This window comes from Drosophila hydei, unplaced genomic scaffold, assembly GCF_003285905.1.
Source record: "Drosophila hydei strain 15085-1641.00,03,60 unplaced genomic scaffold, DhydRS2 tig00000149-arrow-pilon, whole genome shotgun sequence".
In the NCBI taxonomy this organism is placed as follows: Eukaryota; Metazoa; Arthropoda; class Insecta; order Diptera; family Drosophilidae; genus Drosophila; species Drosophila hydei.
The window spans coordinates 6,856,200-6,880,437 of record NW_022045678.1 but is presented as its reverse complement, the minus strand read 5'-3'; the positions used below and the strand labels follow the sequence as shown (position 1 = coordinate 6,880,437).

The 24,238-nt window shown below is 32.9% G+C and overlaps 5 protein-coding genes and 1 long non-coding RNA gene across 6 annotated transcripts; 4 read left to right on the top strand and 2 right to left on the bottom strand.

Moving 5' to 3' along the window:
* The first annotated feature begins 3,571 nt into the window (after positions 1-3,571).
* On the top strand, positions 3,572-6,584 carry LOC111594664 (phenoloxidase-activating factor 2). Its single transcript, XM_023308066.1, has 4 exons — positions 3,572-3,664; positions 5,166-5,503; positions 5,587-5,839; positions 5,899-6,584. Exons 2-4 carry the CDS (start codon positions 5,174-5,176, stop codon positions 6,504-6,506), a joined length of 1,191 nt encoding a protein of 396 aa, XP_023163834.1. The 5' UTR covers positions 3,572-3,664; positions 5,166-5,173; the 3' UTR covers positions 6,507-6,584.
* A 3,039-nt stretch (positions 6,585-9,623) lies between these two features.
* On the top strand, positions 9,624-10,514 carry LOC111594768 (the record flags this gene model as incomplete). Its single annotated transcript, XM_023308217.2, has 1 exon — positions 9,624-10,514. A coding segment is annotated over one exon (891 nt), but the record flags the coding sequence as incomplete, so codon positions are not given.
* Positions 10,515-14,797: 4,283 nt separating this feature from the next.
* LOC111594701 lies at positions 14,798-16,016 on the top strand. Its single transcript, XM_023308122.2, has one exon. The coding sequence runs from the start codon at positions 14,974-14,976 to the stop codon at positions 15,865-15,867; it is 894 nt and encodes a 297-aa protein (XP_023163890.2). The 5' UTR covers positions 14,798-14,973; the 3' UTR covers positions 15,868-16,016.
* A 1,916-nt stretch (positions 16,017-17,932) lies between these two features.
* On the bottom strand, positions 17,933-19,108 carry LOC111594731 (ubiquitin thioesterase otubain-like). The gene is made up of 3 exons (XM_023308163.2): positions 18,893-19,108; positions 18,541-18,840; positions 17,933-18,473 (listed from the first exon to the last, which is right to left on the bottom strand). Exons 1-3 carry the CDS (start codon positions 18,965-18,967, stop codon positions 18,060-18,062), a joined length of 789 nt encoding a protein of 262 aa, XP_023163931.1. The 5' UTR covers positions 18,968-19,108; the 3' UTR covers positions 17,933-18,059.
* Positions 19,109-19,286: 178 nt separating this feature from the next.
* On the top strand, positions 19,287-22,208 carry LOC111594732. The gene is made up of 3 exons (XR_002751144.1): positions 19,287-19,299; positions 19,851-19,908; positions 22,190-22,208. It is a non-coding gene; the product is annotated as an uncharacterized LOC111594732 (long non-coding RNA).
* On the bottom strand, positions 20,663-23,214 carry LOC111594730 (malate dehydrogenase, cytoplasmic). The gene is made up of 2 exons (XM_023308162.2): positions 23,119-23,214; positions 20,663-21,762 (listed from the first exon to the last, which is right to left on the bottom strand). The coding sequence occupies exons 1-2, from the start codon at positions 23,119-23,121 to the stop codon at positions 20,764-20,766; spliced, it is 1,002 nt and encodes a 333-aa protein (XP_023163930.1). The 5' UTR covers positions 23,122-23,214; the 3' UTR covers positions 20,663-20,763.
* Between the last annotated feature and the right edge of the window lie 1,024 nt (positions 23,215-24,238).

Sequence of the window (24,238 nt, the reverse complement as noted above, 5' to 3'; positions counted from 1 at the left end):
AATATAACACAGCTGTGATAAGGAAATGTAATAATGTATTAAATTGCTTGTATTTTATTGAGACATGGTTTGTGCATATAAGCAATTATTTTTCGATATTTATTCATTGCGTTTACTTTGCCAAAAAAACGTTTTCCAAACGATAACTCATAATTCACTCGGTTCTGCCTATAGTTAAGCAGATTATATAACATTAGCACATTTCACAATGATATTGTAATGTGAAAATAATTCAAATAATTAATTGAAACTGTAAAAATAGTAAATAAAATAAAATGAATAATTTATATAGTTCGACTTTTAAATCCTGCTGATTATATCTGTTTAAAATATCTTAAAAGCTGTCTTTTATTTTATAGACGTTGCTAGATTTACTCAAATGTCGAGCTCTACATCCTCTACTACCTCTAATCTCCTTCCATTAGACCAAGTTATACCCAACATTATACTCTACTTACTGAATGTCTTGAGGTAATCGAACATAACCATAACATACACACGATGTATTATTAAATTCAGCAGCAAACAGTCTGGTATGTTTCACACAGACTCACACATGGAAGAGCGCTTATAATTATTTCGTAGTTTATCTTACCGCACTTGAAAAAACGGGGCCCATCCGATACAAAAGTTGTGGTCGGAAAATAGAAAAGTGTTTGTTTTTATATATGAAAATTTAGGGTATATTGCTTATGTTAAAACGAATGTACAAGGGATAAGTGGAGATGTTCGACCTTACAAAGTTCTTGATCAGCATACGGTAAATTTAGCATTGTACTGTATTTTAATATTGCATTGTCCAGCACTGTACTGTACTGTATTGTATAGATTCCCGACCTAAACACTCATCCTTGTTGAACACCATACTTTCCTCCATATGCTTAACTTTTTATGCCCTGAACCTGAACGTTGACAATGAGAATAAGAAGTGGACGGGAGACGGTGTGGCAGACCCCATAAAATATATGTATTTGATTAATGCGACGAGCTAAGTCGATGTCCGTCGTCTTGTACTTTGTAATGTACTTGTACTTTGAAATGTATGCTCTATGTTTATGTATGTTTATGTATGTTTATGTATGTATGTTTATAATTATTATATTTTTCGATAGCTCATCCTTTCTTCTAATTATCGGTACAAATTGAACATTTGACTTTGTTTTTAAGCGTAGCTTGAATACTGTACATTTTCAGATTTACTGCGTAATTAATACCAAACATTGTATATTTCAAATTTTTCCCTTTTTATTAAAAACGTCCTTACTAGAGGCATCTGCTTTGTCAAATACAAGCATCTGAATACCATAATGCCCAGAAAACTTAAAGCAGTTATTAGTATACTTTCGAATGCATATATTGTTTGCTATGTATGTATAAAAAAAGCATAATATAATTGGATTATCAGCTCCTGGCAGGGTTTAGGGTATCTGCTAGTCGAACAGTTTCGATAAGACCACATTTACTTATTTGCTTAAGGCTAACCCAAACATTTGTGTAATAAAACATGGATGAGTGCTTTAGACGTTACCTTCCGATTCAGATATACTCCTCCAATTTCTATTCACCGTTAAAGCATAAGTCACGAAATTTCATGTTCAATTCAATTCAGCAAATATTCCAATTAATCATATATATATATATATATATATTCATATATATATATATATAAGTTTCTGTATACAAATTGCAGCTAATGCAGCGATATTTGAAACCCCTGATGCATTATGAATTATATTATAATTATATTATAATTATAATTTGATACATTTAGATAAATCAACATTTCCTTATGATCGATAAATATCGATATTTTCATTCGATTTTAAAAAATAACATGCAAGTTAAGCATTTCATTTAAAGACTACAGAGATTGTGAAGACTTTTTTATTGATGGTTCAAATAATGGTTAGAAACTCTAACTCTAAAAATACTCTAACAAGATTGATAAAGTGGGAAACGTACTTACCTAGTCATTCCTACGATTCAGAGTGACATGTGGAGAAATAAATAATATTATATCTATATTCTGCCATTGCACCAAGACCCTTAAATCTCATCTAGACATAGATATAATTTTAAGCATTTGGTTTGATATCTTTATTGTGTGTCCAATAATGTTATTCTTAAAATACGGCACTTGTTTACGAATTCAATAATTGTATTTATGAATTGTCTTCCTTGCTGTCTACCCGATATGCTCTCAGACCTCATTGCAGTCCACCTGCCTTTCTGCATGGGCCCTAGTGTTTCGAAAAACTGCTAATAGGACACTGCTAATAGACGTATCTAAATACGTCTCTCCTAGAAAATTATTTATGATTAGAAGCCATCGTACTTCTAATGCCATATATATATAAATATGATACTATTCTAGTGTTTGAAAAAGGCAAACGGAGTAACCGACCGATAAGGCCTTTCTCCTGTATGAGCTCATCGATTGAGATAACTACAATCGTTTGAGAATTTGAGCACTTAAAATATAATAATGCAAATATAAATATCAGCCTCTTTGTAAAGGGAGGAACTGTGGGATGAACAGGTGTGCAATACGTCTATCGAGTTTTTTGTTTAGAATGATATAGTGTCTATAGCATTGGAAGCGTGTCTTAATAAAAGTACTAAAATTGCAAATTCAAAAAAAGATATGAGCTCGCATCTCGACTATTCAATAAATATTTGCTTTCGCCACGACTCAAACCTAAGTCACTGTACCGCTTCTAATACCCTGTCACTTGAACATTTATTAGGGAAATGAAAAATCCCAAACCACGTACAACTCAATCTTAATATCATTTAAGTGTATATGTGGCAGAGCAATGTAATTTATGCTTAAAAAGACTTGCTTCAATAACTTTTGCGTTACTTAACGGACTTATTAAATTTTAGTAAATTAAAAAAAAATAGAGTGGTAGCAATACTTTCAACAGGATATCAATTTAAACGCTTTTATTATATTTGGAGCTTACTTTAAATATATACCAAAATTGTTTAAAATAAACATGATTAAGTAAATGAAGTTAGATATTTTTGTGTAAATGCATGTTCAAGTTATCGATTGTTTGAAACAAACTCGATCTGCGCTTGCTAAAGGAAGACCAAGTGTAAAATTTCAAGTCCCATGTCCCATTTTCAAAATTTGAAGGGTATAGAAATAATACTGAATTTTACTATCTTACATATAAACCAAGCGTGTAATACTTTTCAATTGCTGTAGTATCATAGATTAGGAGTCATTACAAAAAAGTGTTATATTTTATTTATTATGAAACATACATGAGGTTATTTTCGTAAATACTAATATAAATTTAAAAAATTAAAACCGCTGTATTTTTCTTTAAATTCTACACAAAATAATTTCAAGTGTTCAATTTAAGGTATTGCGTTTGCCCGCTTAGCTGCCATGCTTAGCGCTGTGTAGATATGTATCTATGTATATACAAAAGTGCTTCGCTCGAGAGCTCGTGGGTGAAATAGCGTCTCTCCACGCTGAACTCTGCCTGAATTTAAAGCTTCTTTGGAGATAATCGCAATCAAGTCATCAAAAGCTCATATTTCAAGTTCATTTTCAACATACATATGTAGAAGCGACTCAGTTTCGTTTTAAACTCTGAGTGTAACACAACTAACTGAGAATATATTTAATAAACACTATATTCATACACATGTACGTATTTTACTATTTAGAATTTTTATATTTGTCTCAGTGTGTTTAATATACTAACCTGTAAAAACCAATCGTGTTATACTCTCATTGTTTACAATTTTAATTGAAAATTTTCAAACAATTGAGATAAACATCTCTAAATATACATATCTATTTACTATTAAAAGTGTATATATGTATGTTAGGATGTATGTAAATACACAAGTAGACTATTGTCTCCCTGTTTGTAAACAAGAATCCAATGATTCAAATTATACACTAACATACTTAACTATGTATGTCCATCGGAACACACAAATTTATCTGTGTGTGCATGCATTCGAAGATGCGGTTGCATGTGTATGAACATACATACATAAGTACACCTATAACATCCGTAGACATTTACATATATACTAATATATGTAAGTTTGAGTATAAGCGGACTTGAAAGTTAAACCGGTTTGTATAAACTGTATTTACACACGTATAACAACGATGAGACATTTTTGGCAGTTAAAAATCAATTTTATAATATAATTATATATATATATATATATAGATTGGGAATTATTTAATTAATTTAATCATTGCTTGTATGTATCATCATAAAGTATTCAATACCCGGTTATATAAGAATATAATATGCATATGATAATTCGTACATGTACATATGTTAGTAAAAGGGGATCTTCTGAAGAATAATACAATACCGGTTCCTTATCAAGTGTGGTTTATTACCTTCGACATTACTTATTTCTTATTACTTCAAGCAAAGCTGAGCTTAGGTGAGCAATAGGTCAATTCATATTGATAAGGAACTTTTCTATAAATTGGGTTATTAACTGAATTTTTAAGACTAAAAAAACATTTAATACATACTCTCCCTCAATTGAACAGACATTCACAAAAATTAGTGTATTTGCACAGTATATATAAAGTATTTTCCATTGGAAACCGGCGAGTTAAGAGTAGTATACAAAAACTTTACTTTCGACTTTTACATTTTAATAGCAACCTATTTACATAAATACGTTAAAATTAGTACGAGTATAGCGACTGCACATTTGAAGAAATATAATTGAGGAGGAATCCAAAAAATTCATAATAAATGATTCCTCGATTATTTAATGATTTAATATTCATGAGTGTTTAATATACGTTTAATATTAAGTCTAAAACATTTTTTTCAATTTGAATGAATGAATTAACCTATATACGAATCTGAAAAATAACTCAAACTTACACATGAGTTCGACGATCTACCCAGTGTATGAACAGATTTAAAAAATAATTATTTAAAATTAAAATAGAATGTCAGGTGATCGGAATATTATACATATAATTTTTTAACAATAAAATTATTTTTACCGTAAACTCTTCGAAATAGCACTGTGAAATATCATGAAACAAGGGAAATATATGTGTGTGCATTTCGCAGAGTTTAGGGTATATCCTAGTCGGGCAATCCCGACCTCTTACATGTTTACTTATCTAATGCTTACATTGTTGTTGCTTTTAGGCACCCCAATGATGATAATTAAGTGTTTTCTAGTAGTGCTTTTGGCATCTTTCTGTTTGGGCGTCAATACCACTTTAGACGATCTTATTTCGGAGATTTTTAAAACAGACAGTTCCACACAAGGAACACCAACACCTCCTTTACAGCCTTCGACCCCTACACAACCTTCGACCCCTACACAAATCAAATATGAGTCATGCGGTATTCAGAAGGAATGTGTGCCTCGATGGTTATGTGCAAACGATACGATAAATACTAGTGGAGAAAATATAATAGACATTCGAATTGACGGACCTTGCTCAAATTATTTGGAACTATGTTGCGAAATTCCCAACAAGGTATTTTGACATAAAGCCTATTATTGCTGACAAAAACAAACTGAGTTTAGTTTTTTAATTGATTTAATATTTTTTTTAACTAGAGAGATAAACCAGATATATCGGTCGAACCTATTGATCGGGGCTGTGGATACCAGAACCCTAACGGAATTGGCTTCAAAATAACGGGAGCAATTGATCAAGAAGCGGAATTCGGAGAGTTCCCGTGGATGGTTGCAATTTTAAGGGAAGAGTCTCAACTTAACTTATATGAATGTGGAGGCGCTTTAATAGCCCCAGACGTTATACTGACAGCGGCCCATTGTGTTCATAACAAGGATGCAAAATCTCTCATCGGTAAGAATACCTGAACAGCTTAAGCTTATACCAATTTTAATATCTTATATTTATTTCAGTGCGGGCTGGTGAATGGGATACGCAAACGAAAGTAGAAATAATTCCGCATGAGGATCGTTATGTGAAGGATATAATATATCACGAACAGTTTAATAAGGGATCTCTTTATAATGATGTTGCCCTACTTTTCTTGGAAGTCCCATTTAGCTTCAAATTGAACATTCAACCTATATGCCTACCGAATAAAGGGGAGGAGTTCGAGCTAGACCGCTGTTACGCAACGGGTTGGGGAAAGAATAAATTTGGAAAGGAGGGCGAATACCAAGTTATTTTGAAAAAAATAGACTTGCCTGTCGTTGAAAATGTACAATGCCAAAACAATTTACGCGAAACACGGCTTGGAAGGCATTTTATATTGCATGATAGCTTTATGTGTGCTGGAGGAGAAAAGGGTAAGGACACCTGTAAAGGCGATGGTGGCTCACCCTTAGTGTGCCCAATTAAAGGTCAACCAAACCGATTTAAATCTGCTGGCATTGTTGCGTGGGGTATAGGTTGTGGTGAAGAGAATATACCTGGTGTATATGCAAAGGTTTCGTATTTACGACCATGGATAGATCAAAAACTTGCCTTGCGACAAGTTGATCCTAAATACTTTACAGCTTAACCGATTAATCATTTAAAATACAATTTGTATCAATTTTGTTCAATGAACTGTGCAACAATAAATTTTCAAAATAATAAATGAGTTGTGTATGAAGAAGTCTTTTTAAAAAATTCCAGTTAAATCTTTAATACTTATATTGGATTTAAACAAACTTTCATTACTAAAAGTCACTGCGTGGGACTCCATTATCTCAAGCTTTAGTTGAATTGTTTAATATTTTTAGACCAACAAAATAAATAAAAGTTCTCCAGTCGGCAGTGCCCGACTATCACACATAATTAATAAATACAATAAATACTACACAAAACTATTTTGCGCTGAATTTAAGAAAATAAAGAGCATATATGAATTTAATATGCATTAAACATGTAATTTGTGTCATGTCTTCATATCTTTTCTAAATTCAATTTGATGGCTTGATAGATTGCGATAATTTTCTGATTGCAATTGTTGACGAACAACGCGGAAATCATATTGACTTGCTCGCATATGTCACAAACATATTTACTTACACACATTTAAGATACTTAAAATGAAGTTTAAAATGTTTTCAAGATTTGGTGGCCTGTCGTGATCCAGTTGCACATGGTTTTACATAGGATCCACCTGCAGCCCAATTACCACTGTCCGTAGAACGATGATTTGGCCTCGCCATGGCAAATATTTTGGTCAACAATAGGATTGCCCCATTCATTCCTCTTCGAGCTCTTCTCGAATCAGGTTCACAGATAAATGTCATTATAGCTTGTCAATCAAACTAACTAAGTCATCTTTAGCTGCCTTGATTTGGGTGAGTGAGGCTTTTCTACTGATGAATACAAAATAGTTTGTAAATCCATGCGGAGGCAGAGATTTGCAGCGATTCTGCTAGAAGCACCAGCTTAAGGCAGGCTAACGTGAAGAAGGAAAAGTATAATTTTTCTTCTTCTTGTTAGCTGCAGTTATTGGCACGGACGACAACATTATTTTTAAAAGGGACTCCGCCAAAGTTTATTAGCGACCTAAAACTATGAACATACGCTAATGTTAATCTGCAATACGTATTCTGGACACGTCAGCGAGATAAAAACTTAGCTCTTCTTTATCGTCAATTAAAATAGTGAATTGCCACTCCGTGTATGAACTTTACTTTTTTTCGATAACTGAGCCCAAAAAGGTTTAATACTTCCATGATATTCAACTCCCAAAATAATGCTCTATTGCAATAAAACATTGGTTTTGCATAACTAAATATAAAATATACATGAAACTAAATGCAATATTTTGCTATATCAAATAACTGAAATTCACAAGTCTCCAGCACTTCTAAGTTCAAGAGTTGATAGACGGAAAACGGACAGAGAGACTCCCGGACAAGTCCAAATCGACTAAGCTCGTCGATCTGATCAAAAATATATATATTAATTGGGTCTACTGTTTCAATGTATGAAGAAATTATGGGTAGAATATAATTAGTCGCTTGGAACGTAATATTCCTAGCAAGGAAACAAAACATTGACAGTCAACTAATGAAAGAATTGTATAACTTCCATTCACTTTTCACAGTCTTAATTGAGTGTTGATATGTGTATATCCGGAAGATGCGACCAATCGTAACGTTTAAATTGTAAACGAGGGTAGTTTTTTAATGAAAGATACGCTAAATAAATGTCGTGTACAATAGAGGATTCAATTGCTGTCGTAATTTTCTACTGCAAAATAATCGCAATGTCTGAATCTACCCTCGAATTACTTTGATACACACAGTCATACGTACGTGTTAATATACCGTATTCGGAAATCAATTCCTTATAATAACCGTAGATATGTTTGTTAAAAGTTGTAAGCTAAAACCTATGTATATCTGTATGCTTTTACCAGTGAGTTAAACAGACATAAGACACGCGATCGAGTGCTTTCATTCGTATAAAGTATTTCTCTTTTCTGGTATTGTACTTGAACCATAGAGGGTTCAGCTGGTCTACATTTTCTTTTTTCATATTACTTACACTGTGATACAAAATAAGAAATTGTGTTTAAATTGATCTTTATAAAATAAAAAAGTGATAATAGAAAGCATTGAATGCATATACGATGAAATTTAGTAACCAAAATCCAATTATACTATTTCGAAGATTTTTAGCAAATGGAAATTCAGAAATCCCCGATCTCCGAAATGCAGCCAGCTGCTTTGTTATGATTCGAATTAACTAAATTTTATTCGCTTAATTAAATAAAACATCTCTTAATAAATGTTTATGCAACTTATTCTAATTACTTATTCTGTAATGTGATGTACAGTTGTAATGGCATAATTTAAAATTTTGCGTATAAGATATGCTAGCTTGAGTTTAATCAGGCTTGATTTAAAATAATTGTTGACTAGTGTTTTTATAGCTAGTCTTTAAAATTAAAGACTAGTGTAAAAACTATTTTATGTTAGTTAACCTGAGTACAAACTGTTTTGCCATGTGAGTTGGTAGCGTCTATAAATGCCTTATCCGATATTTCAAACATTCATTGCTGCTGAAGATCGCTGGCATCAACATCACAAATTAATAAAAAGAGTATAACTGCAAAAAGTTTATATTTTGCTTAATGATGACTATTTGCGTAAGATTAAATCATCAATTTGCAAAACTTGTAAACAACATTTTTAAATTTCAGATTTCTTGTGCATTTTCAATTATTTTAATTTCATCATTTATGCATACAGGAGAGACACAAGTAAGCTCCATTCTAAATAAAAAAAATGCCGTGAATATTCGAAATACCACGAATACTCATTTGAAGCATTCACAGACTTATCCTGATAATCAGAACATTGAAAATTTGGAAACACAATTCATTTTGAATCGCAGCTACAATGATGTCAGAAAACGTAGATCCAAAAACAAACGGCAATCAGTCCGGCATGCAAAAAATGTACTATTCACCAAATCTGCAAATCAACTGACTAAGCCTAAGAACAACAAAGACGTAAGGATATATGAAACTTTTGAAGAAATTCATGAGCATATAAATGAGCCTAGCGATCAAGACTCAGATCACCAGGCGTCTAACCGATACGAAAACAATGATGAAGTAGTTGGTGGAGTAGAAATCAGTGAGGAGAAGAAAGAAAATATGCCGATTAAAATAAAAGTAAAACATCATCATCACCACCATCATCATAATCATATTAAAGAAGTTATAAAAACTGTACCTAAACCGTATGCCGTAGAAAAAATTGTGCATATTCCGATAGAGAAAATAGTGGAAAAAATTGTTCAAGTTCCGAAAATTGTAAATGTGACTGTTGAAAAAATAATACATGTTCCTGTTGAAAAGGTTATTGAAAAGATTGTTCGAGTTCCAAAACCCGTTCATATTCCAAAACCTTACGTAGTTGAGAAAATTATGGAAAAAATTGTGCATGTGCCCAAACCGTATCCAGTACTAAAAACAGTTCCCTATCCAGTTGAAATTAAAGTGCCTGTAACTGTTGAAAAGAAAATTCCGGTACCATATACTATAGAGGTTGAACGTAAGGTACCAGTATATATTAAATCCCAGGAACCATATAAATATGAACAAGCACATTATAAACATTTTGATCAGAATATTACACCAAAGTATAATACACATTATGAAGAAACGTCTAACGATCCTGTTCATTTATCCGAAAGTTATAATTATAACCATAAACTCAGCCCTTCCAAGGAAATGGAATTCCCGAGGAAACCTCAATATCATACTTATAATGAAGCAAAAGATCAACACCATGCGAATCCGGATGGACTAATCGAACAATCAACAGCCGAAAGTTCATTCCTTCCGATCAAATTCCATGAATCGAAGACTCCATATAATCTGCTTGTGGCCTATAATGAGACATCATTTGAACTAACTCCACAAACATTTGCCAATAAATTACAAGAAATACCATTTTCATTTCCTATTGAATTTCTTCAGGTGCAGCCAATGCCTTTTCAAAATGCTGCCCGATTGGAATCGTCTATATCACAGCCGTCATTTAAAAATACTTGATGAACTAAATAACAAATATTTAAGTCTTTTTCATAAGCTTCTAAGAAATACATAATAACTAATAAATATACTAATTGATTGAAATTTCTCAAGAAAACATAGCTTTTTTAAATTGTTAATGTTAGTCATAGTACGAAACAAGAAGTTCTAAATAACAGATGAAATAAGCTCTATTTCGATTTATTTTATTTATTCTTTTTTTGGTACTCTAAAATCAGTAAAGTGAGTCAACAGCAACTTAATCGTTCAATTTTGAGTTTCTAAATGCAAAGCTATTTTGACACAGTTTTTCCCGATTTGCCGTGCTCTCTGTAGGAAAGGACATATCCTTACATCATCAGTAACGTAACTCAAATTTTGGCACTGAATCTCCAAAAATTAAGAATAGTAATAATAGTACCCGAATAGTCACCTCCTATGGGTGCAAATAAAGAATCTATATCTTTAAATGATTATCGTACCCCCGAGTTTATATTCCAAACTTTTGAGTAGCTAGTTCCAATAGTGTGAAAAATGTAACAGAGCTCGACCACTTCAGCTTATATTTCTTACTTGATGTATACTTCATGGGTGTGCCACGCCTCGTTCTGCGTTTCATAAATTTTCACAAAAGCGTTCTGAATTCCTATTTACAAGGACTAACAATTAATATGAAATATGGAATATGAAAGGATTTTAGCAAACATCTCATTCAAGAGAACCATCTTACGCTATTTTCCGAATTTCATCTCAATTGCACAAGTATTGAAAAATTACCAGAAGTATGCTTTCGTCGGAAATTTTGATTGATTTAATGGATTTCAATTTAACACATGGAACATGAAGCATCAATCCAAAGTCAGAAATATGAATTAAAATAAAATTGTACCTGTGCTCTCATTTATAAAGACGTGAAAATGGGAAGGACTAAATCGATTCAATTGATAGTTGATCGGGTCACATTTTCGAGAATTTTAACAAAACTATTATATCTCATGCATAAATACTCAAATGAATCAGCGCCCTTATTCCCAAACATGAAAGAGTACTCTATTCGAGACTCGATTAGGAAATGCCATGAACCCTACAAAGCGGTGATATCCCAATTATTGTTATTTTATACATACATGACAAACAATACATGCATATATACATAGAAACAAAAGCACACATAAGCACGCGCTCTTCTTATTGCGCAGCTTACGTAGCGGCTACGCTTGGGCTTGGGCTGCAGTATTTGCTTTATTATAGCTTTTAATTATTACAAAAGTTTTCTTGATAGATTTTCTTAATGAAATTTTTACAGGACAATAATGGAATGCTTATTTGCCTTAGCGCAAGCTTCAAGTATTTGAAATACTCTTCACGGATGGAAAAAATAAAACCATTTTACATAAACATCAAATCTATGAGTAAACATACTAGGTCTTGTGTAGACCGAAATTAAATTAGAAATCGTTTATGCTTTATAACTGTTAAGTTGTTTAATGTAAATTCCTGTAGATTCCAGTGACTACGGCGTAGTCTGAACACTAATTCGAATATCGTGTTATATTATGTCCAGATAATGAGGAAATTTTAATGGACGAACATGAGAGCCCTCACAAAATACAGTTAAAGGCGTTTTCAAGAGCTCCGGTAGACTCTAATCCCATTGAAAATTATCTGGCTTTATGCCTTGTAAGATCATTGTGGGGTTCTGAGATGAATCGAATCGAATCACATCGATGCCGTCGCACAGTAAAGCCTCTGCCCCAATCAAAATTTTGAAAATGAAATCCTAAATAAATTAACGCAACTGACATATATTCATCAACATACTCTGAATCTAATTTTTTAGTACCCTGGACCCATTGATAATGAGAGAGCAGGGTACAATGGGTTTGATTAAATGTTAATATAAACTAGCAGAAGAAGGCGTGGCTGACCCCGTAAAGTATATATATTCTTGATCAGAAGATCGAGGTGTCCTATAAGATGACCTATAAGAGCTTGACGCTTCATATTATATAATTTTTATTACCAGCAGCAATAACGATTACCACGAAATGTCATCGACGGCTCAGGTTAAGCGATTACGCAGGGTGTCAGGAAGAATATGACACTCACTTCCCTTGCGGGTTGCGGGAAATGCGGGCGGAATCAATCTTCTGGATTCATTCGAGTCCAGTTCAAACTCAAAATACGTATGCCACATTTTAGCCGAAAATTGATCTCGACACGTTTGACCTCGTCACTATCAACCTGAAGTCAAGATAGTGACAGCGGTAGAGAATATCGTGCTGACTCCACAGCACAGTAATAAAGCGGAAGTTGCAACATATTCTACAAGTTGTCGAAACTGCAGGGTTAATGCTTTCCGTTAAACCACATGAAAGGCGTTGGCTCCCGATCCTGGAAGCAAGGCGCTAGTCCACACACCATCTGCTGAAGTTGTGTAAGAAGGATGATATTGGACGTCGGGGGAAACAAGATCAACGAAGTTAATCCGCTTACGCAACTTACGGCCGAACTCAGAAGGAACTCAGGTGAAAAATATCATGATGAAAATCAATGATGGAAAGATCGATACCGACCTCGACAGCAAACGCGAGAGTGCTTTTATCACAAATGCAATTTTGGCTGTCTACAGGAAAAATTTTTATGCCACTTCCTCAGATTGATCCAGTCTAAAACAAAGTACAGTACTAATAATAGAGATATTCTAAACTTCTCCCCGACATTTTCGTCATCTAAGCGTCATGTCGCAATCGTAAACCATATATACGGTATTAACTTCAAGCGAATCTAAGAAGCGAAGACGAATAATTTATCAGGCCTAGTAAGCGAGCACAAATCATAGGTGTTGAAGGCTTTGCAGATAGAAAGCTTGCTCTAAGCGATCTTTGCTTCACAACTTTTCAACGTACCATGAGAAGAACCCTGGATTCTGGGCTCGATCATATTCATATGGACATAGTTAAAATGCCTTTCAAAGCAGCTTTAAAGTGCTGTTGCTCGGCCTCAGTACTTGCTGCAATGAAATCGTACATGGTATTTGATTGAGGTTAGCAAACGAATTCTATAATGACTTGATAATTCATGTTTTTTGCTTTGTATTCGCCCAAAAACTTCGGCCACCATAGCAACCACAGCGTATTTGTACTAAAGAAGTGACAGATCGCCCATCTCACATCGTCGGAGCATCAGTCGCTGGGCTCATAGAATGTTTGAGGCCAGCGTTCACCACAGATAACGAGAACAGCAGTAACCGAGGATGATCATTACCCCGGACGTATTCGAAAAGGCCTCATTCGTGTTTCACTTAGTCAAGAGGGTGGCATTGTCGCCAAAATCTTGGATTATTGCCTTTGAAAGGCAATTTAAATTTTGCAAATATTTAGCTTTGTTGGTTGTGCGACAATTTCAGTAATACGTGTTTAATAGACAGAAATCTGCGACTTCTAATCAAGATTGACTTCGTCATCTTCTGTTCAGGGAGTTTGCAATTTAGTTTTCCAAATTTGTAACTATTGTTAGCAATATGTATTAGATATCTAAATACGACACCAGACAAACTGGGATATATACGCTTGAGACAAAGAATGTATAGATCTTTATTTGCTGCAATAGATAAAGATATGTTTAATGATTGCCAATTTTAATACGATTGATTGTGGCGCTTCAATTGTCAAGTAGTACACTAACTATATTAGAGGTAGATCTGCAATCTCTCAGATGATGATGATGATGAATGACGATTGGATAAGAATTAACTGCAGGCCAATGTAGTATTGAGTAAAGTTGTGTTTTCGACTGAATATGAACTTCGCTTTGAACTTCACTTATGTTAATTCAAACTTTTGAGGCAGATTACTAGAAAGTTTTAAAGAGAATATAAAAGAGATACTACTCAAACATTTATATTGTAATCAAAATCAGCAATACAAAAATGTAATTTATTTTCAAACTAAATGTAATTTTATTTCGAAACTAAATCAAAACAAGCAATTAATTTTAACAGCCAACAGCACCTACAAGTTCGTTTCATATTTTTACTCAGTTTCGTTTTTACTGAGTAAAAATATGAATATGTTTATGAATTTATCAACTTTTTTATTTTTTGAAAACTGCATTAGTTATAATGCAAATAAATTTTAAAGTTTTTTCCTTCATTTTCAATAATAATTATATTTGGAATATTACTCGTATATTTTGTAAAAATAAGTTTGAATAATTTTTATTTTGTGATAAATTTCCGATTGTTAAACGTGCATTTAAATGCTGATGCTAGTCAGTGAGAACGACTTACACAATATATTTCTGTCAATTCTGTACGTTTATCAATACTGATACAAAAATTGTAAATATTAGACTAATAGCTATATGCTAAAATTAAAAGTCATTCAAAAATTATAACGCAATTGAATTCGATATTCATACTGCACACAATACATCATAAATTCTTTATAACATTTTATGTGAAGCTAAGAATGAAAAAATGTCTACAGAGGAGTTGCCAGCTGATTTAGACAAACTGAAAATAACACCAAAAAGGGAACACATCAGATTATGTGACAAAAATCCATTTTATAGTCCCAGCATTACATCCAGCACTGAAACAATTGTGGCACCCATACAAAATACAAAGCAAATAATTCATTGTAAGATGCGCCGAATACGTCGAAGATCAGAGAGCAACGTTGATGATTTCGATAAGCAATTGAATACTTCAGTTCCTTCTGCTTCAGATAATTTTGAAATTTGCGTTAATCCTTTACGAGTGAATAAAATTCAATTGAAACGAAGCAATATTACAGTATCGAAAAGAAATCTGCTACGTGAACCTGTACTACGAATCGCGCATGACAATCTATATACGAAAGGTGGTTTTGGTACCCGTATTCGTCGCTCGATTCCATTAAATCTAGACGAAAGAAATCGCGTAAATTGTCACAAGCCGCGAATTAATATAAACATTAAGTCAAGTATAATTGGAATTTGTAGTTTTCGGGATCTAATCAGCGAATGCAATATATTGCTGGATGAATCTCAATCTAAGAAGCACCCGTTGGACAACAACTTGCATATGTCAAAAAACTTCATAACATGTCAGCAACGAGGGACAGGGCCTCAAAAAAAACTTCACAGAAATGGCGATAATAATGGAGATGACCAGGCAGTTAAACATCGTGGTCTTGGCAGGATTACCTCCATGGCCAGTTCCAGGTCTACTTCCAGTTCCAAACTTTCATGTTCCCAGGAAGCAGGCAACAATGGAGTAAGCCCGAGAAATTGCGACGATATCACCATAGTGGAGTTGGCTAGTTATTTCGACACCATGGTGCATATTCCTAAGAAGATGTCCTCGATGGCTGAAATGATGTATATTTAAGAATTTGGCACTGCCAAAATTATATTTAATTTACTTCAAGCTTAAAGAATGCCATCTGTGTGTTATTTACTTGTATATAAACAAAATATTTGAATGAGTGTCAATAGATTAAATCTAAGCTTTATCAACTGTGCATACGCATACAATCTAATTATAATATTAAGATCTATAATACTAATAATGGAGAAAGAATTACGTCTTTAAATTGATTTGTAATTAATTATTTCCTCCTATTTCGCCGATATCACATAACAAAGTGCAAAAATATATTCAATAGAAACCATTTTCAGATCGAGTTCATAGAAAAACTCCAATCCAAAATTATACCATATCCCTCTTGTGTTTTAACCCATGTCTGTGTTTAAAAGAACTGAGTTGTGTCCTCTTGTGGCGATGCAGTCACCTATTAGCTGTTTATCCAGCATTAAGCCTTGTCCATAGGCGTTTTCTTCAAGAATTTAAACATTAGTTTACTTTTACGTATAGATATATTTAGACAATCGGGCGATCGCAAAATATTTAAAGAAAATCTCTCATCCTTTAATGAATTAAAATATCTGCTGTTAGAATAATCTCAATAGAGAAGCTGTTCTTTTCCCTCAATCAAAGCAGTGTAAACTCCGTATTAAAATGGGTCTTTTCATATATTACAAACAACAATAATATAGTGCTGAATGCAAAAGCGCTTTTAAAATCTTGACAACCAGGTATTCATTATTTACCATGGCAACTCCGCATTTTGTAATCTAGACAGTTCATATAGAATCCGAATTATAAGTAGCAGTGTTTTTTTCTTCTAAACAATATACATATATGCGAATCTCGAACATGACTAAAAACAAAGCTAGCAAAGACCCTTGGGCCAGTACTTTTTTTTGGATTTTGGTAAGTTACCTGCCTGCTAAAGCTTTTTAAATACAACTCTTTAGAATTGATATCTCACGAGTACTATAATTTCCTACTATTGTTTAACCACTTTGATAGCTGCTAGCCAATCTCGTTCTCCTGCACATTTACTAATCCGTGTCAAATTAAAAAGTCGAAAATCAATTGATATATTGATATATATAGAAAACTTAAAAAGTACCAGGTATGTATGTATATATATTTATACATATATATATATATATATATATATATATATATATATATATATATATATATATATATATATATATATGCATATATTTGAGAGAGCAGGGAACGGAGAATAAGCATAAATATGATGAAATATGAAATATAAGGAATAGAATAACTTCATTAGAGTGGGCGCTTGACTGTAATCTTCGTTAAGAAACAAAGTTGTACAAGGATAACAAATCCTTGACTTGAGACTAATGTTATACAATAATCAAGAAATCAGCGTCCAAATACTTTCAATGAAATACATATGCATATGTAAATATACCGCCCTTCCAGGGTTGCCAGGTAGGCATGGAAATATCATTTTTGGCCAATTTTTAGAAAAAGTCGGTCTATAGCATATATAACACAGGATTCTTACCTAAATAGGCGTAGATATACATGCGTAACTTCTCTATATATTTTCTGGGAATTTGTATAGGATTTTTGCAATTCTTAACATCGTTTTCATGTCAACAACAAGCAATACGTCGTGAAAGATGTATTTTCAAAGGCCATCAGCAAAGGGAGAATAAGGAACGCAAGGCCCACTGGCTAAAATTAAAAAATGTCATAACTTGTCAATTGGGTAAGCCTGAAGTAATTAACAGAAAGCCACCGTATAAAGCAGACGTGGATAGCCTTCTGAAAAAATTGTCCACTGTCAATTACAACACTGCTAGGAAGTTTGGTCGGTAGTCTAAATTCATAAATCGCACTATGCTCCTTTACAGAAAAGTTGTTGGCTATTTTTAACAGACAAGTAGATTGTTTCACCAACATTATCTCATTAATCGTATGTACTTACATATATAAAGATAATTTCCGTCGACAATTAAAAAAAATTTATTAATTATAGATTTGCAAGTCATCTAAGAAACCAATCTTAAAGTTCATATGTATGTACAAAATTATCAAAATAAAAATTGTCGCAATAATGGTTTGAGAATATTATATTTCTTATTTGACTTAGTTGACTAAAGTCTAAAACGGTATTATGCACTATAGTTGCTTATTGATGAGCATGGGAAAATATGTATTTGTATTGGGCATAGTTTTCCATGTCAACTTCAGTTAGGATATAATATATCATAGTGTCCCGGTCTATATATAAGATACACTTTTGGATCTGATCCTTCAGGGAAATCATGGGCTTTAACTTGTTCTCCTTCGCCCCTATCTAGGTACTCAACTCGCACACCAACTCCCAATGCTGTACACAACGCGATGATATGTATGTGGTCTGATTCCTTGTACATGGGTTCGACTTCTTGGTGACGAAATTCTTCAATTGAAAAATCGCCTTCAATAAAATGCTGATAGAAGTCAGCATCTTCCTGAAGTTTCCCAGACGTTATGAGACGTAAATAAACAACTACATAGTCGGAATACCCTTGATCGTTAAATAGTGCATGCAATTCGTTTTTAACTTTTTCAGTTGTTTCCGAATGGCTGGGACAAACACGCTTGATTACATCCATAAACTGACATGAAAAGAATAAACAACTAAATTATTATAATTACGAATTGTCTAACAGATAATTAACTTACAGTTTCATGGAAGTCTTCTAGTGTAAAACTTGGAAAACCGAGCTCTACAAGCTTGTCTTTCGAAGCTTCGGCAAGTTTTTGGAATTCCTGATAATCACTGTTATTGGTGATTAAATATTCCAAATACGAATAGGCAAATGCTCTGAAAAAACAATTACCATCGGGACGAGTACGCCGAATAAATTTATATTTTTTAAATAGTTCCTGTATCTTATCTGTAAAGACCTCATCACCATTATATTCGGCTTGTAAACAATTAAGCGGCAATTGCTCACTGACCAGAGGTGTTGAGTCGCTAATCTAAAAACAAAAAAATTGTATTATTATTATTTAGATTTATTACAACTATTACCTCTTTTTCAATTTCTCGCTGCTGTTGTATAATTAATTCGTCACGGTTGGCGTCATTATTTTCAACCGAATCCATGATTTTTTTCTGAAGAAACAATATTTTCTTTAATATCACAATTGATTTCGTTGTGTGGACATCTAAAAAACCATAATGGATGAATGGGGCCGTTGACAAAAACCAAAAAAATACTTAATTAATAAATACTAAATACTGAAAATAATTTTTGCTATTCAGACATCAATTTAGGGGAGCATTCTAATGCTTTAAATTCGATCATTATTTAAAACATTTAAGTAATTTAAATTGATTTTGCGTCAGATATATCGATACTTTGAATGGTCTGAAAGAATCGTAGTGGAATGGTGAGTATTTCAGGTAAATAAATTTATGATATCGATAAGAACATTGTAAGTTTGTTTTTCAATATTTAAAATGTATTCCTAAATTATAATTGTAAAAGAGTTTAGTTATAAGGTTTAAGAAAAAATTCTATTCTGGCCGTTAATGCCATTAATTTACTTTGCAAGTCGGTTTAAATCAGATTATTAGCTGGCTCGTGTAAAGTATGTCGTGTGAATGCAAATGAATAGTTCATATGCAAGTCACAGTTCCGGAGGATAGAGATATATATGTTTGGTCTAATAGCTTATCATTTATCATAGGTTGTTAATTGAACTAAAATGTACAAGTCTTAACGACTTCAACTAATTAACAGACAGTACGAAAATTAAAACACAACATCCAAGCTGTCGTAATTCGGTAAATAAAAAATTATTCCTTTTTAAAAACCTACTTTGAAAGAACTTTTCAATTATGGTAGTTCAAAAAATATTCGGCAATGCGCCACTCACAGAATGAAAAAATCTGTTTCTGTATATTCTATTTTTTAGTTGTTTTTGGAATGGAATGATAGTTCGGGCAAGTTCTTTATCAACAGTAGTATTGTTTATCCTTGCAGTTTACTTTTACGAGGACGGTTAAATTTTTCAATATGTTGAGTTTTGCGATTTTCACAGGTAAAGGAAATGTGCTACATTATTTATGATACATAACCGTAATAAGAATAGTAAGTGTATTGGATTCACACTATGGAATCCAGTCCCTTATCTCCACATTCAAACATTTTAAAGATTTTATTATTAAACATCCCTATGAATTTACTCTAAAAGTATTTGAAGCCATATGTACGCCGTTACCTCTGTTAACAATGTATTTACCTACCTTAGGCATTTTTACAATCATCTGTTATTTCAAGCAAAAAATCAGCTTTATTGGCAGTATTTCCAAACTTAATATAAACTTTCTTTATACGTCAACAACTCAGTAATGCAAGTCGTTCTTCGTATTCGTTATGGGTACTTTTTATGTAAAAATTAATTGCTAAATTTGAGGCTTGATAGGAAAGGGTATCGACTGAGGATCAACCTGTATAGTCATTGGAACTCTTATAAATCCGAGATCTAGGCATACAGACTGATGAAGAGCGTTAGTTATCCTGTGCTGTGGATCTAAATAATATATCTTTGAACTTGTAATATTACAACTTGCAACATGAATTCTCCTTTTAATAGGCTTCAGAAGTCGAAATTTAATTTTATCTCATAAAATGTGTTTGCCTTCTTTAAATCGTCTTAAATCCGTAAATCGATATTACATAAAAATATTAGAAAGCCAAAAGGCATTCAATAAAAAGTATTGGATTATTTTTACATAGCAAAGAATATTTTTAATATATATTATTTACAAACATTGTATTAACATTTTATAAATGCGTAACACGAAAAAAATATGGTTGTCCATTGAGATTAACCCAAAAACAGTGTAATTGATTCAAGTGTTCTTTACAGTTTTGAGTCCCCTGCGCCGGTTAGTCAATTTGAATCCAACACAGACATTGCTTCATTTTTCTCTTCTTCCAACTCCTTGCCAGTCAAATCCAGCTTGGACCTACCAAAAGTGCTCAAACCCAGGTTTTCAACTATTTTCCATTGCTTGTTTTTGATCTCAACAGGAAATGAAAACACAACGTCTTTTGGCGAACCATAGCTTCCATCGGAAAACACACCCATTGAAACAAATTTTCCTGGTGCAGTGCCATTCCACCAATCGTGCATATGGTCGCAGGCAGCCTTTGCTGCCGACATGGCTGACGACATTTTACGTGCGCCGATAACTGCTGCACCACGTTTCTGAACAGTCTCAACAAATGGACCTTCCAAATATGCATTATCTCCAACTGCATCAACAACATCTTTCCATTCGTTATTAATAAGAATTTTTCCATGGCTTGCATCTGGATATTGTGTAGAAGAATGATTACCCCATATAATTAAATTTTTAACGTTAGAAATCGGGACGCCTAGTTTCGATGCGATCTGTGCTGCTGCGCGATTTTGATCTAACCGTGTCATTGCCGAGAAGTTTTCGCGTGGAATCGATGGAGCGTAGTTGGCACAAACTAGGGCATTGGTATTAGCTGGGTTTCCAACAACCAGAACTTTTACATCCTTCTTTGCAACCTTGTCGAGAGCTTCGCCTTGCACTTTAAATATTTTAACGTTGGCAGACAACAAATCTTTGCGTTCCATTCCCTCTTTTCGGGGCATTGCGCCTACAAGAAACGCTGCGGAAACATCTTTAAATCCTTCCAGCGGGTCCGTTGTGGGCACAACTTTGCGCAACAAAGGCAATGCACAATCAGAAAGCTCCATAACGACACCCTCTAGAACTCCAACCATTGGCGGAATATCAAGCAGATGCAAAATAAGCGGTTGATCTTTTCCAAAAACTTCTCCCCTGGCAATCATATAAAGCAAGGAGTAAGCTATTTGACCAGCAGCTCCAGTAACAACAACGCGGATTGGTTCAGCCTATTAAAAATTTTTAAAAACATATATACAAATTAGATGTTTAGTATTTTTAGTACCCCAATCATAACAAACCGATATTTTACTAAAAACGATTTACTTATTCGGTTTCTGTAAGTTGGCACCTATTCTTTTTAGGGAAATTTTATATATTTCACTACCTCAATTTAAACATTCAATTTGTCCTATAACTACATATTACTAAATACTAATTATATACATACAAAATGAAAATAAAAAAATATTGTATCCAATATATATCTTTTAGTTTTTGGGTTGATAACGAGCTTTTCTTACAAATTTCAAGTCTCTTGTACTTTTAATGATAATGATATACCCTTTACATTATCAGATGCCGGCACAAACGAATAATTACTCCAAACTCCTAGCTTCAATAGTGACAATATGGTTTGCTTTTTTATACGAACAGAATTACGGACATCGGCCAAAATTCATGTCTACTCTTTAACTTCATGAATGAGTATAAGAAATTATTCAACAACTAACTGCTCATAGCAAAGCAAAAATCAATCAGTATGTTCGCAAGTGAGTACAACACAAATAATTTCGCTTAAACCTAAAGACATTGAGTTCATTTAAAACTTTTGGTTGCCTAGAAAAGTGTCATATATTTATATACAATTCTTTAAGTTTTTATCTGTGAATATAACTTTTACTTTAATCTGCCAATATGAATGTAAAATTCATTTGAATCCAGAAACTTATTAATGATTTGACATCAATGTCAACGAATTATCTTTTCATTGCCGGGGAAGGAAATTAATAATACTGTCCAAAGTTCGTGAAGCTTGAAGAGATTGTGATTGTGATTGCGTGTGGGTTAGGTAAGAATATTAAGATTTCTGTATATATGTATATGTTACATCGATTCGGATAAACTAGTGTGGAATTCATGGAATTTCATGACACCGAGTTTTCGTTTTGTAATTACTATGTCTTAGGGCTGGAATAAACATAAAACGCTAATAATTAAAATATATATAGAAATATGCATTACTTTATGTACGTGTGTGATAAGCTTCATGGAAAACGGTGCTAACGTGTAAATCAATAAGACATTGGCAACTACTGCAGGCGGCAGTTAGGAAAAGATTCTTAGAGAGACTACTATAAATGCATCTATATGTAAAAACTTATACTTTTTTGGTATTTTTCAATCAAATGTACAATAAACTGATAAGGTCATTTGAATGTTATCTGTTTGTCCGTCTGTATGACACGATAATTAATAATTGCTAATTTCTTTTAAAATATTTACAAATAGTACTGAAAATTAGTTACTAATGTAGGTAGTAATATAACATTACAATTTAAGCACTTTTTATAATTTTTTCTTACCATTATTATTAACTTCGGTCTTTTACTTCTGCGGAATAAAACTGGAGAATTATTAAGCTTATGAATTATAGGGATGTACAACGATTTGAACCTAAAAAACCTATGGTGTTTAAGAAATCGGATAACATATCGATATTTTCTTTAAATTGCTCAAAGCAGCTCTCGATTATTCAATATATTAATATTTGCACACAAATTGTGCGTTTCCACTATAGTTACAATGACCCATTTTAACATAATAACAAATTTCACTCATTATTAACAATCAATAAATTGGATTAACCATTAAAGCTACGTTCATATTCACAAGAAACTTAATATTGAAACCGTAACATCGAAATCGATAAAAAATGGTATTCTTGCTAAAAATAAGTAGTAACTATCTATTTGTAGCTCAAAATAGTTTATTAATAGCTGAAATGGATAATTGTCCATGCGAAAATGTGAAAGTAGATAAGTAAGTTTAATGGTCAATCTTTTATGAGGTACCAGTATAGAGTATTTTTTGGCTCGGTTAAATTCAGGTTGTTATACCCCGAATTCATTAAAAATAAGAATATAATGGATTTGAGAAAGCGTATGTAACACACAGAAGGACGCGCGGCAGACTTGATTAATATATATATTCTTGAATAATACTGCTTATTAGATTTAGCCATTCGTATGTCTGTTTGTCCGTCTGTTAGTCACTCCATCTCAGAAAATATAAAAGCTAAAGACATCAATTTATTTCTGTATTTTCAAATTACTTATAATTATTCGCATTGTAATGTAGATTAAATAGAATATTGAAACTCCGTTTTTAAACTATATCGTAAAAAGTAGCATTTCATACATATATTATAAAATTTTAATTTGTTATGATGTAGCCAATATGTGAACCAGCTTTAATTAATTTATATATTACAATTATTGAACAGAACGTTTGGGCAATAGGCAAAAGCACGTAGCAAGAAATGGAACACGCCAATAATAAAATGCTTATGTATATAATATATATGAATGTGATATTAGCGAGAGCAACGAAATTGGCCTACAGAGAATAAATAATGCATATGGCTCTGCGTTTGTTAATGCAGTTTGTTGAGATAAAATTGTAAATTCGAAGTGATGCTCTCAT

Coding starts and splice junctions, on each gene's coding strand:
- LOC111594701 (XM_023308122.2), top strand. CDS start 14,974: ATGTCTACAGAGGAGTTGCCAGCTGATTTAGACAAACTGAAAATAACA.
- LOC111594731 (XM_023308163.2), bottom strand. CDS start 18,967: ATGGATTCGGTTGAAAATAATGACGCCAACCGTGACGAATTAATTATA. Junction 18,841..18,892: donor AGCGAGAAATTGAAAAAGAG/GTAATAGTTGTA, acceptor TTTTGTTTTTAG/ATTAGCGACTCAACACCTCT. Junction 18,474..18,540: donor TAGAAGACTTCCATGAAACT/GTAAGTTAATTA, acceptor TTTTCATGTCAG/TTTATGGATGTAATCAAGCG.
- LOC111594664 (XM_023308066.1), top strand. CDS start 5,174: ATGATGATAATTAAGTGTTTTCTAGTAGTGCTTTTGGCATCTTTCTGT. Junction 5,504..5,586: donor GTTGCGAAATTCCCAACAAG/GTATTTTGACAT, acceptor TTTTTTAACTAG/AGAGATAAACCAGATATATC. Junction 5,840..5,898: donor GGATGCAAAATCTCTCATCG/GTAAGAATACCT, acceptor TATTTATTTCAG/TGCGGGCTGGTGAATGGGAT.